We start from the raw sequence: 13807 nt of genomic DNA on the forward strand, positions 1-13807 counted from the left end.
AATCTTCTATCTCCCTGCCTCAGCCTTCCGCTTTTCTTGATCACTCTATCTGTATCTTTCTCTATAACCTGTTTACCTCTGGACAGAAACACTGTTGAGTTTGAGATCTGCGATAAATACTCTGCCTCGGCCTACTCTGACCTGCTTCAGGCATATCTCTGATTCCAGTGCACTATTTAAGTGTCAGATCTCTTCCAAACTATACTGTACTTTGACTTGTTCCTCAGCCCCCAAGGTTTATTGTAAGATTAAGACCGATAACTCAGAAAACTAAAGACGGAATCTGACCTCCTTTCTGAGATTTTATCCTAGAGCAGGATAAAATGCCGGCACAACGTTGTGGGCCGAAGAGCCTGTACTGTGCTGTAGTGTTCTATGTTCCATGTTCTATGAGGCTGTCGGACATTTGGAGCCTCCGGAGGCATTGGCTCCTGACAAGTCTCCCCTGGTGTTTCCACATCCCACACTTGCTCACACTGCACAACGAGGTCCTGTGACCCCTCCACAGCAATGTTGTGGCTTTGCCTGGGACTTCCCCTGTGCTGACACACTCCCAGTGCTCCAGATATTATAGGACCCTGGTGTTGGTATCCTATTGCTCTCCCAGTCTTGTTAACAGGCTGGCAACTTTCTGGATTTTAAGGGAATTGAGGGATGTGGGGATAGTGCAGGAAGATAGTGCTGAGGTAGATCAGCCGTGAACTGGATAAGTGGCGGAGCAGGAAACCTGTGGGCCAAGTAGTGGCAGATGGAATTCAACTCATGCATGTGAAGTGTTGCATCTTGGGAAGTTCAACCTGGGCAGTACTCGCTCAGTAAATGACAGGACCCTGGAGAGTGTTGTAGAACAGGGAGACCTAAGGGTACAGGTACATAGTTCCCTGAAAGTGTAGACAAAGTGGTGAAGAATGCAAATGACAGGCTTGCCTTCATCGATTGATGCATCGAGTACAAGAGTTGGGACGTCATGTTACAGCTGTACAAAACGTTGGTGAAACTGCACCTGGAATATTGTCATAGAGTCATAGAACACTACAGCACAGAAACAGGCCTTTCAGCCCATCTAGTCCATGCCAACCTGATCTGCTGCCTAGTCCCATCTACCTGCCCCTGGACCATATCCCTTCAAACCCCTCCCATCCACGTACCTATCCAAACCTCTCTTAAGTGTTACAACTGAACCCACATCTACCACTTCCACTGGCAGCTCATTAAATATTTCACCTTTCACCCTAAACCTATGACCTTTAGTTCTAGTCTCACCCAACCTGAGGGGGAAAAAGCCTGCATGCATTCACCCTATCTATAGCCCTCATAATTTTGTATACCTCTATAAGATCTCCCCCCATTCTCCTGTGCTCCAGGGAATAAAGTCCTAACCTATTCAGCATTTCCCTACAACTCAGGTCCTCAAGTCTCGGCAACGTCCTTGTAAATTTTCTCTGCACTCTTTCAAGCTTATTGATATCTTTCCTGTAGGTAGGTGACCAGAACTGCACACAGTACTCTAAATTCGGCCTCACCAACATCTTGTACAACTAAAAACATAACATCCCAACTCCTGTACTCAATGCCCTGATTTCTGAAAGCCAAAGTGACAAAAGCTCTCTGTGTGACCCCATCGACCTGTGACTCCACTTTCAAGGATCTATGGATCTGTGTTCCCAGGTCCCTCTGTTCTACCACACATCTCAGTGCCCTACCATTCACTGTGTAAGTCTTACCCTGGTTTGTCCTCCCAAAGTGCAACACCTCACACTTGTCTGCATTAAATTCCATCTGCCATTTTTCAGCCCATTTTCCTAGTGGGTCAATGTCATGCTGTAAGCTTTGATAGCCTTCCTCGCTGTCCATTACACCCCCAATCTTGGTGTCATCCACAAACTTGCTGATCCAGTTTACCACATTATCATCTAAATCATTGATATAGACAACAAACAACAATGGGCCCAGCACTGATCCTTGCGGCACACCACTAGTCACAGGCCTCACAACAATCTACTACCACTCTCTGGCTTCTCCCACTAAGCCAATGTTGAATCTAATTGGTTACTTCATCCTGAATGCCAAGTGGCTTAACCTTCTGAACCAGCCTCCCATGCGAGACTTTGTCAAAGGCCTTGCTAAAGTTCATGTAGACAACATCTACCACCTTCCCCTCATCGACCTTCTTGGTAACCTCCTCAAAAAGCTCTATAAGATTGGTTAGACATGACCTACCACACACAAAGCCATGCTGACTACCCCTAATCAGGCTCTGTCTATCCAAAAATTTGTATATCCTGTCACTTAGAACATCTTCCAGTAATTTACCCACGACTGACATCAGGCTCACTGGCCTATAATTTCCCGGCTTGTTCTGAGAGCCTTTCTTAAACAACGGAACAACATTAGCTATCCTCCAGTCCTCTCGCACCCCACCCTAAGGATACTTTAAATATCTCTGCCAGGGCCCCTGCAATTTCTGCACTAGCCTTCCACAAGGTCTGAGGGGACACCTTGTCAGGCCCTGGGGATTTATCCACCATCATTCACCTCAAGACAGCCAGCACCTCCTCTTCCATAGCCTGGATATGGTCCATGACCTCGCTGCTTTGTTTCCGCGGTTCTATAGTCTCTGTGTCTGACTCCAGAGTAAGTATGGATGCAAAAAATTAATTGGAGATCTCCCCCATCTCTCTCGGCTCTATGCATAGGTGACTATGCTGATCTTCAAGGGGACCAATTTTGTCCCTTGCTACCCTTTTGCTCCTAATATAGTTATAGAAACTCTTGGGATTCTCCTTCACCCTGTCTGCCAGAGCAACCTCATGTCCTCTTTTAGCCCTCCCGATTTCTCTCTCAGGTGTTCTCTTGCATTTCTCATGCTCCTCAAGCGCCTCATTTGATTTTAACTGCCTCCACCTGATATGCGCCTCCCTTCTTTTTCTTTACCAGGTCCACAATATCCCTCGATAAACAAGGTTCCCTAAACCTGTTAGCCTTGCCTTTTACTCTAACAGGAACATACGGATTCTGTTCTCTCAATATTTCACTTTTGAAGGCCTCCCGCTTACCAAGCATCTCTTTGCTGGAAAACAGCCTATCCCAATCCATGCCTGCCGGATCCCTTCTGATGCCATCAGAATTGACCTGATGGATCACACCAGAACTGTCTGAAGTTCTGGTAGAGAAGTTCTGCTCTAGCTTGAGAAAGCCTGTTATTAAGCTGGAAAGAGTGCAGAAAATATTCACAAGGATCTTACCAGAATGGATAGCTTGAATTATAAATGAAGAATTGATAGGCAGGACTGTTTCCCTTCGACCCTCTGAGGCTGAGGGATGACCTTATAGAGGTACAGTATATAAAAGCATGAGGGGCATAGATAAGTGGATGGTCACAGTCCCTTTCCCAGGATAGGGGAGTCTAAAACCAGAGGACACACATTTAAGGTGAGAGGGGAAAGACTTAAAGGGGACCTGAGGGGCAAGTTTTTCACACAGAGTGTGGTGGGTCTATAGAACCAGCTGCCAAAGGAAGTCAGAGAGCAATACAGCATGGACACAGGCCCTTTAGCCCTACCAGTCCATGCCGACCATGGTGCCCACCCAGCTAGTCCCAATTTACAGTGTTCGGCCCATAGCCCTCCAAGCCCCACCCCTCCACGTACCTATCCAAGTGCTTCTTAAATGATGCTCTTGTACCTGCCTCAACCACTTCCTCTGGCAGCTCGTTCCATATACTGACCACCTTCCGTGTGAAAATGTTGCCCCTCAGGTCCCTGTTAAATTTTCACCTCTCATCCTAAATCTATATTCCCTAGTTTTGGACTCCCTTACCCCGGGGAAAAGACTGTTACTGTCCACCTTATCTGTGCCCCTCATGATTTTATATACCTCTATAAGGTCACCACTCATTCTCCTACGCTCCAAGGAATAAAGACCCAGCCTGGCCAACCTCTCCCTATAACTCAGGCCCTCGAGTCCTGCAACATCCTCGTAAATCTCCTCTGCACTCTTTCCAGTTTAACCACATCTTTCCTATAACACGGTGACCCAAACTGTACACAGCGCTCCAAGTGCAGCCTCACCAACAACTTATACAACTACAACATAATGTCCCTACTCCTATACTCAGTGCCCTGACTGATGAAGGCCAGCGTGCTAAATGCCTTTTTCACCACTCTGTCTACTTGCGACTTTCAACAAAGTGGTATAGGTGGGTAAAATTATAACGTTTAATAGATATTTGGACAGATACATGGATTGGAAAGGCTTAGAGGGATTTGGGCCAAATGTTGGCAAATGGGATTGGCTTAGATGGGCACCTTGGTCGGCATGGATGAGTTGGGCCTGTTTCCATGCTGTATAACTCTATGTCTCTATATATACACCCCATTCTAAATAAGAGCGCACTGGGAAATATCAGCAAGTACTTCCCTGTCTCAACTGGGAGGATGAGTATTTTTCAAAAACTCATGAGAATGTTACCCACAGCCAGCTTTGCTCTTTTTAAAAATACATCAACATCGGCCCCACTGTGAGGCTCAAGTGCTACATCCATCCCAGAGTGACCCGTCAACCCCTTCCCATCCCAGAAGCCCTCTGGACACCTCAGCACCACCCAGAGTGCCACACTGGGCCAGAGATCCCACTCCTGCCCAGAGTGTCTCTCAACCTGAGATCCTGCACCACTCTGCGATCCAGGTGGGTGAATCTCCCAATCACGGAGAGGGGAGACAACCCACTGACCCACGGGCTGGGTGGTTATACTCCCAGTGGTATGGTAAGGGATCCAATCTGCCAGAAGACAAAAGATCAGTGAGTGGGTGTCCATTGAGAGTCTCCGATGACGAGGTTACCTACCAGCCATCTGTTTCTCTTTGGGATGTGGGAGGAAACCATGATGTCTTGGCATTATAAGGATAAGATAGCTGAGCATCTTGTGGACTTCAAGCTAATTATCCCTGCCACGGATTTGGACATGGGTTGAGATAGGAGCCGGGGGAGGCAGACGTTTTGTTCTGCCCCAAATCCGTCTCCAAAAAGGTAAATGAAAAATCTGTAGCTTAATGTCACGTCCTGGTTTTCTTCACAATTCCCAACAGAAACGGATCTGTGAAAGTTATCTCCAAGATCTACTTCAAGCCAAACAATCCCTTTCTTCTGACGGCAGAAAAAGTGAAACGTGAATTTAATGAACTGACAAATGGTACACGGTGGCTGGGAAATGTTTATCAGCTCAGAAACAGCAGTTTATCTGTGGGTGAGTGACAGTCAAACTGACTATATTTTTAAGATATATGGTCTGGGATGATCAGACTCCACAAGACAGATGCTACCTTCTGACCAGCTGACCAGGAGAGTCTGCCGGTCTCCTGTTTATTCCTACAAGAGAAAGGACCGAAACAGCAAGACGCCAACAGTCCATTGTATGGAGTAGTCTGCTACCCCGTACAGCTCACCAGGTCCCAGGGAACGTCTTGGAGATGCTGCAGACAGGCTAGGGTTTGGGAGTGTGGGGTGTGGGGGTTTTGGAGTATGGGGGTGGAGGTGTGGGGGTGGGTGGAGGGGGTTGGGACTGTGGTAGTGTGGGGGTGGGGATGGGGGTGGAGGGTTGGGTTTGGAGGTGGGGTTTTGGGGTGGGGGGTTGGGGGGGTGTGGGCACATAAGGTTGGGGTGAGGATGGGGTGTGCAGGGTTGTGGGGTTGTGGGGGCGGGATGGGGTTGTGGGATGTGATTTTAACCCTATTAAACTGCTTTTGAATCTCTTCTGAACATCTCTTCTGTTGACCCTCTTTTGTCCCCCACCCCACCTCCCCATCTGTACAACCCTTCCCCCAGTGAGAAATCCTCTCAAAATACCTTCCTTCAGCTAAATTCTCAGTCACCTTTGCATGCCGTCCTAAACAAGATCTACCAGCCTGCAATGCAACTTCGGCTTTTTACAACTTTATAAGCACTATAAATGCACAGTGTTTTGACTTATTTTAAGTTACAGTCTATTGTCTATTGATTATATTTTAAAGTTTCATAGTTTACGTTATCAATATTTTAACACTAAATTTTGACATTTCTGTTTTATTTACTCTGCTTTGTTCAAACTCAATTGGTGCGTAAATAAATTTCTCTTTTCAGATGTAGACTGCAGTTAACATTTTGGCTAAAATAGACATTTGATACAGTATGTAGTTTTTGCTTTTAAAGTTTTACTATTTGATCTGACCTTTTATATATTCCTACATTTAGGAACTTTAATATCAACAGTGTGAAGTAAGCCAACATTTAGAAGTATTCTTTATCATAGAGCTTATCAATCAAAATGTATCTTAACACAATGGAGACTCTGAACACTGCAGATGCTGGAATCTGGAGAATCAAACAATTTTGCAGGAGGAACTCAGTGGGTCGAGCAGCATGTATGGAGGGAAATGGGCAATTAACGTTTTGGATCAAGGCCCTTCACCTGGAGTGAAAGAGCAGTGGGGACAAAGCCAGTATATACAGTATACGCTTTCAGTTCTGATGAAGGGTCTCGACCTGAAACGTCATCTGTCCCTTTCCCTCCAGAGAGGCTGCCTGACCTCCTGAGTTCCTCTATCGTTTTGTGTGTTGTAACTTAACACAGGTTTTTATTCAATTTACATTCATCCTTCATGTTTCCTATGTGTCTTATTATTTCAGAAGCTCAATTCCCAATCAGCTACGTCAAAACAGAATTACCATATTGGGCCATAATACTAATTGTACTGGGATGCCTCCTCATTCTTTTGTTAACATTTCTCTTAATTTTATTGGTGAGTAGATACAATATCATATTTAATATCATGCTCAATATCATATTTAAGTAATTATATTGGAACTTTATTTCAACTGAACTAGGCAAGTGACCATTTTAATAACCACCTTATTGTTGTAGATTGTAACCCATGGTTTGTCTGTTTATGTATAATGAATGGATTGCACATTTTCAGTGTTATGACTTATCACGTCCTGACTCCCTAAAGATTTTCCAACATCTTCAAGACACAAATCAGGATTCTGATGGAATAATTTCCACTTGTCTGGATTTTTGGACCAGGCAACGGATGTTGGCTCCAGCAGTTTTGCCCAGATCCCATGAGAGAGAAAATAAGAGAAAAAAAACTCTTAAAAGTTGAAAGCGGTACCAGCAAGTGGGGGCTTGGGCCAAACTGCAGAAGATGTAATTTAATGTAGACAAATATAACTGGAGTAACCCTCGTTAATGTAAATGGTTAGCCCAGTGGTGGCTCTTCCGCAGCCTGTTGAAATCCCAATCCAAACATGACGCCAAACACCTTCCCTCCTCCACCAACCAGCAATCCCCTCATCTGAACCTCAAGGTCATAAGTTCCTCCTGACTTACAGCCCTACAACTTCCAAGCCTCTTGATAAGCATGTGGAGTGTAGGTGGGTGGGGCGGGGTGGTGGTGGTGGGTTAAAGGCTATCAGGAGTACAAGTGAATGGTGAGTTGTGGTTATGATTACATCAGCCATGCATGTCACAAGTCTGTCCACCATCTACAAGTCAGGACTTCGATGAAATACTCTCCACTTGCCTGGATGAGTACAGTTTCAACAAAGCTTGAAACCATGCAGCCCACTTGGTAGGCACCTCATCCACAATCATTCACTCACTCACAGTTAGCAGAGTTAGTACCGCTTACTGGATGCACTGCAGCAACTCACCAAGACTCCTTAGACAGCACCTTCCCAACCCACCACCTCTCCCAGCTAGAAGGACAAAAGCACAGGGACACCACCACCTGCAAGTTGCCCTCCAAGCCACACACCATCCTGACTTGGAAAAATATCGCAGTTCCTTCACCGTTACTAGGTCAAATTCCTGGAACTCCCTCCCTAACGGCATTATGGGTACACCCACACCTCAGGGACTGCAGCAGTTCAAGAAGGCAGCTCACCACCACCTTCTCAGGGGCAACTAAGGATGGGCAATTAAATGCTGGCTCAGCTTGTGAATGCTGCTTATCTGATGCTATGTGCCTGTGATGCTGCTGCAAGTAAGTTTTTTGTTGCACCCGTGCACACATGGACTTGTGCATCTGAAAATAAACTCAATAAACTTAATAAACTTTGACATCCCTTGAACAAATTAACAAACATTGCTAAATGACGGAGCAACCTCAAGGACCTACTGCTGCTCCTAGTTCAGCCTTCCATGCAGAAGTAAGTCTTGAACTTTCACAAGATTACTGTCAAACGCAGAATACCAAGGCTTACTGATTCATTCCTGAGTCCAATACTGTCAGTTTACTTCGCAGACTCTGTGGCGTCTGGAGGCAGAGTGCAGTCCTGTGGAGATTCTCTATGAATCTCTCCTTGCATCCAAGACCCCACTGAGACCACATCTGGGCCTTGTGGGGCAAAGATTTAGTGGGGGAAAGTGGAGGTATTAGTTTTTTTCAATGATATGGTTTTATTTTAATCATCATTTAAAGTAAGATATGATATCTTTATTAGTCACATGTACATCGAAACATACAGTGAAATGCACCTTTTGCGTAGAGTGTTCTGGGGGCAGCCCGCAAGTGTCGCCACGCTTCTGGCGCCAACATAGCATGCCCACAACTTCCTAACCCGTACACCTTTGGAATGTGGGAGGAAACCGGAGCACCCGGAGAAAACCCACGCAGATACGAGGAGAATGTACCAACTAAACTTTTAAAAAAAATGGTTTTAATTAACCAGTCCAATTGTAATAGTTTTTAATTGTCTCTAAATGTCAGAGGTATTTATAAAATATTGAAAATCACTGTCAGCTTTTACAGCTAGCACATTCCTGGCCTCTCTGCTGCTTTACAAAGACTGTTGGGCTGTTTTCACATTGCACTGCTGGAGGACGTTACTGGGCTCCAGAATGTGGCAGTGCTGATGTAATGGACTGCCCCATCCAGTCAGATAAGGACCACTGTGGGAACTGAATCAGTGAATCCTGACGCACAGTCTAGGTCCCTTTGAACACTGAAGTATTCTAAAAATTAACAAATACTTGGTGAGCATTTTAATGAGAAATTTTGTTTTTAGGTAAGTTATTGGAAGGTTCACAGAATCTTCCAAAAGTCTATTCTTTCAACTGTAGTTTTAGTTTGAGTCCAGTAAGTCACTCCATGTGTACAATGTTGTGTTGCTACACCAGTATGTTATGAAATAGGCACTAGTCATTAAAATCTCTCCTTTCCTTACAGGTGAAAAGAAGGACCCATCATTCCTATGATATAATGCGTGACCCTGCCAGAGCATATTTCTCACATTTTAAAATAACAAAATTGGTTTGAATACCTTATATTGATATGATAAAGAAAATAAATTAATGCATGTATTGAATGGGACATTTTTTGAAACCAAAAAGGTTGAAAGATATACATCAAGGTCATAAATATTGTAAAAACATATGTTTTAGTTTAACAGACAGTATACATTTTCAAAAATTAAAGTTCTTTGTCTCAGGGACAACATTCATAGATTCCTCATGTACTTATGTATTATGATATTAATGTCACAAAAAGCACACATATTAAATAAACTTTTTTCTATTTGGTTTAACCATTTCATTGGGTTTCCTTTATCTTGACTCTATGACAAAGTGGAAAAGGTCTCAAAGTTACACTAAATGTGCAATTCTGCATTAAATCAAGCAAAAATGTAGTTGTATGTGATAAAGATTCATTATCTATGGACAGCAATTTTGTTTATAAAAGAAAACAAAATATTGGATTTTGGAGTACAGTAACTTTTCAAAATTTGCAGATGTTGCCAAACTTGTGGTTCTGGCTATCGAGGATAATACCAAGACATCATTGTTCAGCTAACAGATTAGGCACACGTGGAAGATGGAACTTAATACAGAGGGGTGTTAGGTGATGGATTTTGGCAGAAAGGATGGAGAGACGCAATGTAGACCTTTGTTCCTGTACACCATTCTAAAGAGTGTGCAGGTACAAAGGTAACTAGGAGTGCATAGATTTCTGATGGTGGCAGTCATATTGAAAGAGCAATTGAAGATCAGATTATTAGTTAAATGGTGAAAGATTGCAGCACACCGTTGTGCAGAGGGACGTGGGAGTGCTTGTGCATGAATCGCAGAAGGTTGGTTTGCAGGTGCAACAGGTTATCAAGAAGGCAAATGGAATGTCGGCCTTCATTGCTGGAGGGATTGAATTTAAGAGCAGGGAGGTTATGCTGCAACTGTACAGGGTACTGGTGAGGCTGCACCTGGAGTACTGTGTGCAGTTCTGGTCTCCTTACTTGAGGAAAGATATACTGGCTTTGGAGGCGGTGCAGAAGAGGTTCACCAGGTTGATTCTGGAGATGAGGGAGTTAGCCTGTGAGGAGAGATTGAGTCGCCTGGGACTATACTTGCTGGAATTCGGAAGAATGAGAGGGGATCTTATGGAAACATATAAAATTATGAAAGGGATAGATAAGGTCGAGGCAGGAAGGTTCTTTCCACCGGTCGGTGAGACTAGAACTGGGGGACATATCCTCAAGATCCAGGGAAATAGATTTAGGATGGAGATGAAGAGAAACTGCTTTTCCCAGAGAGTAGTGAATCTGTGGAATTCTCTGCCGAAGCAGTAGAGGCTACCTCATTAAATATATTTAAGACACAATCAGATTTCTGCATAGTAGGGGAATTAATGGTTATGGGGAAAAGGCAAGTAGGTGGAGCTGAGTCCACAGCCAGATCAGCATGATGTTATTGAATGGCGGAGCAGGCTCAACGGGCCAGATGGCCTCCTCCTGCTCCTATTTCTTATGTTCATGTGTTAACAGTTTTGACGATGATCGTTGCATGATTCCTGGCCACAGGAGTGGTATCAGAGGACTAGAGGATGGCAAATGTTGTTCTGTTATTCAAGAAAGTTAACAGGGATAATCCTGGGAATTATAGACCAGTGAGTCTTACATAAGTGCTGGGCAAACTATTGGAGATGATGTTTAGGGATAGGATTTACAAGCATTTGGAGAAGCATAGTCTTATTAGGAATAGTCAGCATGGCTTTATGAGGGGCAGGTCGTGCCTCACCAGCCTAATTGGGTTTTTCAAGTAGGTGACAAAACAAATTTATAAAGGTAGAATGGTGGATGTGGTGTATGTGGACTTTAGTAAAGCATTTGACAAGGTTCCCCATGGTAGTAGGGTCATCCAGAAAGTCATGAGGCATGGGATCCATGGAAACTTGGCTGCATGGATTAGGAATTGGCTTGCCCACAGAAGGTATTGGGTGGTAGTAGATGGAGAATATTCTACCTAGAGGTTGGTGACCAGTGGTGTTCCGCAGGGATCTGTTCTGGGATCCCTGCTCTTTGTGATTTTTAGAAATGACTTGGATGAGGAAGTAGAGGAATGGGTTGGTAAGTTTGCGGATGACACAGAGGTTGGAGGTGTAGTGGATAGTGTAGAAGGTTGTCGTAGTTTACAACGGGATATAGACAGGATGCAGAGCTTGGCAGAGAAGTGGCAGATGGAGTTCAATCCGGACAAGTGTGAAGTGATTCACTTTGGAAGAATGAACTTGAAGGCGGAGTACAAGGTTAATGGCAGGATTCTTAGAAGTGTGGAGGGACAGAGGGATCTTGAGGTGCAAGTCCATAGATATCTCAAAGTTGTCGCTCAAGTTGATAGGATTGTTAAGAAGGCGTATGGTGCGCTGGCCTTCATTAGTCAGGGGATTGAGTTCAAGAGCCGTAAGGTAATGTTGCAGCTCTACAAAACTCTGGTCAGACCACACTTGGAGTGTTGTGTTCAGTTCTGGTCGCCTCATTATAAAAAGGATGTGGAAGATTTAGAGAGGGTGAAGAGGAGATTTACCAGGATGTTGCCTGGAATGGAGAGCATGTCTTATGACGATAGGTTGAGTGAGCTGGGGCTTTTCTCTTTGGAGCAATGGAAGATGAGAGGTGAGTGGAGGAAAGTTTAGGGGAGATGTCAGAGGTAGGTTTAGGGGAGATGTCAGAGAGTGGTGGGTGCCTGGAACGCACTGCCGGGGGTGGAGGTAGAGGCTGATACAATAGGGGCGTTTAAAAGACTCTTGGATAGTCACATGGATGTAAGAAAAATGGAGGGTTATGGGCTGTGTAGGAGGGAAAGGTTGGATTGATCATGGAGTAGGCTTATATAGGTTGGTACAACATTGTGGGCCGAAGGGTTGGTACTGTGCTGTGCCGTTCTATGTTCTATGTTTTAATATGTCTGCAATTTTGGGCTTTGTAATGGAGATATTGGATATGAAAATGTGCTGAACCTTTGTAAAGCTCTGGTGAGGTCACCACACTTGAGGAAGGAGGTGAAGGCCCTTGAGAGGGTTCAGAGGAGATTTACCAGAATGGTTGCAGGGATGCAACGGTGAATGTTGCAGCAACAGCAGAGTCCTGTCCTGTGCTGCTACTGCAAGAGGCTAATTTTCATGGCATTGATACCCTGGGTATGTCTGCCCATGACAATAAACTTGAACTTGAACTTAAACTTGTTACCCTGGCGTAGTATCTCACTGAGATAACTTTGTCTACTTGTCAGCTTCCCTCTCGGGTATGGGGACTTGCCAATGTTGCCAGTCTCCCACAAATGTGGCCAGCCATTGACTGCACTCCAGTACCCAAACGGGCTCCACAATGACCTGTACCTTTCCATCAACAGGAAAAAGTTCCAACAGCCACAATGGTGAAGGCCATTTACTGGGAATTCCACGTGACTCCTTCAACCTGAGGGAGTCCACACCGTTGGGCAGTCTCTGCGGCTGGCTCTGGCTGCGGGGATGGATCCTTGGGAATAAGGGCATTGGTGACACCATGTCCACAGAAGCAATGAGAGCCAACTAAGAAAAAGCTATGAGTTGCCTGAAGCTGAGATGACATTGCCTGCATCAGTCTTGGGTGTCTAGAAGTACAAGCCAAAGCAGATGTAGAAACCTCTTTGTCAGTGCTGAAGGCTGCACAACCACGTTGATTGACGACAGCATCCAGTTGTAGAGGAAGAGCAGCAAGAAGACCCAGAGCCTGTGAGATGGAGTCTGGAGAGGAGCAGGACAGAGCAGAAGCGGAGCAGGGGATGGTCCTGCCCAGCATCCACAGGCACAACCCCAGGTAAGTAGAGCTGGCAGCACCAGCCTGCAGGATTCCCTAATGACAGATGATATGCATAAAGAGCCTGCAAAGAAAAAAACTTCTGAATGCAAATCATGTGACCTGCTCTACACTATAAACTTAACACTACACAATACAACAAAGGTTAGCCAGGAGAAACCAGATGAAGCATAAAATCCTCCCACATCCTATTCTGCACTGATCATAGCAACATTGATTAAATGGATCCCTGTTCCAATTACTTGTGTAGCTTGCCAAACACCCCTGTATTCCCTCATGCGGGCATCTCCCTTCAAGAATTTAGATATCCACATAAAGTAATTTTCCATAAGGATCTGCACTCTGCAGATGCGAACAGTGTACACATCACACAGTCACATCTCAGAAGGCTATGAAATTTCCTTCAATATTGGTCTTCAATATTGGCCGATGACACCACTGTTGTTGGCAGAATCTCAGATGGTGATGAGGAGGTGTACAGGAGTGAGATAGATCGGCTGGTTGAGTGGTGTCGCAACAACAACCTCACACTCAACGTCAGCAAGACCAAGGAATTGACTGTGGACTTCAGGAAGGGAAGTCAGGAGAACACACACAAGTCCTCACTGAGGGGTCAGCGGTGGAAAGGGTGAGCAGCTTCAAGTTCCTGGGCGGCAACATCTCAGAGGATCTATCTTGGGCCCAACACATCGATGCAATCATG

At 44.9% G+C, this 13807-nt stretch overlaps 1 protein-coding gene across 1 annotated transcript in view; it reads left to right on the top strand.

Annotated features, from left to right (window-relative positions):
- LOC127582740 (uncharacterized) overlaps positions 1–12840 on the top strand; it is a 33256-nt gene extending 20416 nt beyond the window's left edge. Inside the window, exons 7-8 of the mRNA XM_052038303.1 lie at positions 5088–5245; positions 12659–12840. Coding sequence (XP_051894263.1) covers positions 5088–5245; positions 12659–12840 — 340 coding nt within the window. The remainder of the gene's footprint in view (positions 1–5087; positions 5246–12658) is intronic.
- The last annotated feature ends 967 nt before the right edge of the window (positions 12841–13807 follow it).

This window comes from Pristis pectinata, chromosome 24 (assembly GCF_009764475.1).
Source record: "Pristis pectinata isolate sPriPec2 chromosome 24, sPriPec2.1.pri, whole genome shotgun sequence".
Lineage (NCBI taxonomy): Eukaryota > Metazoa > Chordata > Chondrichthyes > Rhinopristiformes > Pristidae > Pristis > Pristis pectinata.